Source organism: Penaeus chinensis, chromosome 26 (genome assembly GCF_019202785.1).
Source record: "Penaeus chinensis breed Huanghai No. 1 chromosome 26, ASM1920278v2, whole genome shotgun sequence".
Taxonomy (NCBI): domain Eukaryota; kingdom Metazoa; phylum Arthropoda; class Malacostraca; order Decapoda; family Penaeidae; genus Penaeus; species Penaeus chinensis.
Genome location: NC_061844.1, coordinates 14,595,384 through 14,599,688, shown reverse-complemented (window position 1 = coordinate 14,599,688; position 4,305 = coordinate 14,595,384). Strand labels below are relative to the sequence as shown.

Here is a 4,305-nt window from a genome sequence, read left to right as displayed (position 1 = left end):
CTCCCCGTTCTACCTCACCACATAAATCATTACTAATTCTAAAATGGCCTATTTGATTGTATCTTGCGACCTAGTTGGTGTGAGAATCCTGGATTGACACTTTGTGTGTGCGTGTGTATATATATCTATGAATAAATATGTGTGTGTGTGTTGGTGTGTGTGTGCATGTGTGTATGTGTGTGATATGATATATATATATATATATATATTATATTATATATATATATATATATATATAAATATAGATATATATTTAAATATATATATGTATATATATATATATATGTGTTGTGTGTGTGTGTGTGTGTGTGTGTGTTGTGTGTGTGTGTGTGTGTGTGTGTGTGTGTGTGTTGTCGCTTATACATACATGCATGTATGTATTTATACATTCATGCATATATATGTATATACATATGTATATATACAATGTATTTGTATGTATGTATTAATACATACATGCATATATACAAATTTATATATATAAATATATATACATATATGTGTGTATGTGTGTGTGTGTGTGTGTGTGTGTGTGTGTGTGTGTGTGTGTGTGTGTCTGTGTGTGTGTGTGTCTGTGTGTGTGTGTGTCTGTGTGTGTGTGTGTGTGTGTGTCTGTGTGTTTGTGTGTGTGTGTGTGTGTGTGTGTGTGTGTGTGTGTGTGTGTGTGTGTCTGTGTGTGTGTGTCTGTGTGTGTGTCTGTGTGTGTGTGTGTGTGTGTGTGTGTGTGTGTGTGTGTGTGTGTGTGTGTGTGTGTGTGTGTGTGTGTGTGTGTGTGTGTGTCTGCCCGTATGTCTGTCTGTCTGTCTGTCTATGCGTATACATGTGCGATCCCTTCCGGCCACCGGCCTTAGCGTCAGGGTCCCTCTCGAGACGTGTGTAAACAAGGTGCCTCCTACCATGGCGTCCCCCGGGTTTGGGACCTTCGGCTCACATTCCGGCGGCTTTTCCGGTGAAGGAGGCGATAAGAAGTTCGATGTCTTCTACAAGGATGTTAGTAGGATGAACGTAGATTGTAGAATTAGGGTTAAGAGTTCGCAGAGTATTTTAATGAAGAGGGAAAAGGCGAAATGCGTTAAGTCCTCCGAGGTCGGGAGAGGGACGCGAGTGTGAGGGTGACCATGTGTGTTATCGGTTTGTGTTAGTGGAGATTTCGGTTAGATTATGAATTATGATTACGATACTCATACTTATCTCAACCTTTTGAACCCTTCTTCCATTGTAGTATGTAATTTGAAGAGTGAAAAGCAGACTTATTGTCCGTGACAAGTGCAAACCGAACGATCATTTATTATTGGTTCTAGGATTCTAAAGCAAGGAAATGAGGAAATATCGTAATATATATGTTACAGAGAGATCCATGTTGCTCGTACCAGCAAATATGGTACCAATGAATTGCTTTTTAAGTCTCCTGCCCACAGGTAGGAGGTTTAGTCTCTGGTGATTACAGTAAAAAATGTATTTACCCTGGTAGTTAGAGAGGTTATGAACTATACCAAAGAAACTGAAGTATAAATGATGAAAGAAAAAACGTAATTAAGATTAGTAGAACATGTAAATGTCACACAGAAAGATTGGTTAACAAATTGTATGAAGCTCTCCCTTTACGATACTTTTTAAATGGGAGTTAGCTCTAGTTCTACTGAATCTTCACATGAATATGTTCTAGCAAATTAGAAGGCAGACAATTTACCCAAATGAACATGGACATACCTTCACTTGATAATGCCAGAACATATCAGGGTGAAGATTTTGTAGCCTAATAAAAAAGTTGGGTTAGCTGTTCACCCTTCCATATTCAGTAATTATTAATCAATAATTAATGGCTAATCTTCAAGGTATGGACGCACTATACTAGGGCTAATTGAAGATCATATTGTTGTAGAGGACTAAAAGCTGTAGTTGTTGGTATGAGAAACAATCTGCAAACACAAACAAAAACGCTACAAGGGAGGAAAATTTTCTTGGAAAGCACCGCTCACAGCTTAAGTCCAGTTGGTGCTCCTGAGTTTCAGCTCTATCCTGCTATGCATACCGAGGTGAAGACAATGTTTGCAGGGAGGCTGTTGGGGACAGAGCCCCTCATCAACCTTCTCCTCAGGCAGTTCCCAAGGGGCACACCCAGTCATGGCAACTTAGATTGTTTAATAAATTTTTGGGAGTGCGTCCATACTGTAAAGAATTACATCATTTATGATTAGTACATAAGGTATAAAAATGGATTTGTTGTTGATTTTGAAAGCAGACATTTAGTTTCTCAGTTTGTCACTCTCCCTCGTCTCAACCATCAGGGGGTACTTGTCAGAAATCAAGAATTTTGCATTTTGGATGGATACAGTTCCAACAAAATGTGGCTGATTTCTGCTAAATGGAAAAAGAAAATGTACTATGTGTTGTCTTACAATTTTTTCTTGACCTACCATGTACTCAGCAATGTAATTGTCTCTGCACTTGATTGGGATACATCATAAAAGGTCAACAAACATGCTCAATATATACCCTAGCTGGATTGATTGCAAACCCACTGTTGCCAGGGAGATTAGAATACATCCCATGTCCACTGCATCTTTTTACATATTGATTGTTTTTACACTGAGATGGATCCACAAGCGCATAATCACCTACGGAATCAATTACTAGTTCTACCTAGCTTGTATGTTTGTTCTTGATTTTCATAAAGATGTGTGTGTGTGTGTGTGTGTGTGTGTGTGTGTGTGTGTGTGTGTGTGTGTGTGTGTGTGTGTGTGTGTGTGTGTGTGTGTGTGTGTGTGTGTGTATATATATATATATATATATGTGTGTGGCGTGCGTGTGTGTGTGTGTGTGTGTGTGTGTGTGTGTGTGTGTGTTGTGTGTGTGTGTGTGTGTGTTGTGTGTGTGTGTGTTTGTGCTGTGCGTGCGTGCTGTGTGTAGTGCGCGTCGCTGTGCGTGAGTGGTACATGTGCGTGTGCGTGCGTGCGTGGCGTGCTGCGTGCGTGCGTGCGTGCGTGCGTGCGTGTTGTGTGTGTGTGTGTGTGTGTGTGTCTTCCTGTCTATCTTTGATCCATTATTTTTTTTTTTTTTTTTTCTTATCATTATTATTAGATGCACTGTTGTTCAATCAAAGGCAAAGAATGCACATCTATTTCCTCAGTCTTCTAGAAACAACTAGTAACATCTTTTTATCTTCCTTGATATATATTGCAATAATAATTACAATAGGTAACATTCTGTTATTTATGTAATTTTTTTTTTTTTCGTAATATTAACATTTTTGTAATATAACTTGCCCTGCCAGTTATGGGAGGATGGAATAGGATCCTTGGAGAGATCCTCTTCCAGTCATGACTCATGGATGGTGCATTCCACACTCGTCATTGATGGAAATAAAGCAGAAGCCTCGTCCTAAATGGCCGCTGGGGCTAATCACCCTCCAAGAGCTTTGTGTGCACTCATGGCAAGTCAATCCCACCACCCTGGTCTTCAGCCAAAGTTCGCATGACTGCAAGTTCCCGTCACATAAGCCTTGAACTTAATTTTCCCATGATGGCATGTTCACATCAAATTTTTTCATGACGCGATGGTCACGTCATCCAAAACATAGCGGTTAAATTTGTGTATTCTTATGCTGTATTATTGTGTTCAAGTTATCTTTCTGTTTAGATAAAAGCCATCTTGAAGTAATATTGAAGATAAAACAGTTAAATAAAGCCATACAGATAAATTAGCAAGACCTACTTAACCAGTGGATTTATTATTATCCTCTGTAAAATTGGGGCCACAGTTTCATAACTTTTCTGATGTCCAATAGATTTGAGTTCAAATAGATATGCAGAACGAGTCTCTCTAGGTATTGTTGTCAGGGTCAAATAAGAAATGTTCATTCGTATTGGACTCAGATTTTTGGTCGTGTTAATTTAAAATGATTGTGGTAGAGTCAGTTTTTGGACAATCTTGCACTAAGGAATTCTTGCACTTTAAATAAATAAGGAAAAAAACAATAAATCTTGAAATAATGCAATGGTCATGCCCCATTTATGGAATACAGGGTAATCAAGAAAATGTTTTTGAAGTTTGGAAACTTACATTTTTATTTTCAGCATTCATATTTTGTCAAATATTATGATGTTATATAGCAAACAAAAGACAATATTATCTAACTTGCAGTTCTTTTACTTTAACTTTAGAGAATCAAATTTACAGCTTTCAGTATATGGAAGAAAGTATGAATAATTATTTCCAAAATTGTTATTTTCAGGTAGAAAGTGTTTATATGATATGTATATTATATGAAATTATATGAAATATGGATGAGACTTTGGTTACAGT

The 4,305-nt window shown here is 37.8% G+C and overlaps 1 protein-coding gene across 1 annotated transcript in view; it reads left to right on the top strand.

Moving 5' to 3' along the window:
- The first annotated feature begins 865 nt into the window (after positions 1-865).
- LOC125039191 (dnaJ homolog subfamily C member 8-like) overlaps positions 866-4,305 on the top strand; it is an 18,995-nt gene continuing 15,555 nt past the window's right edge. The window contains exon 1 of the mRNA XM_047632972.1: positions 866-990. Within this exon, the coding sequence (XP_047488928.1) occupies positions 898-990 (93 nt within the window). The 5' untranslated portion in view covers positions 866-897. The remainder of the gene's footprint in view (positions 991-4,305) is intronic.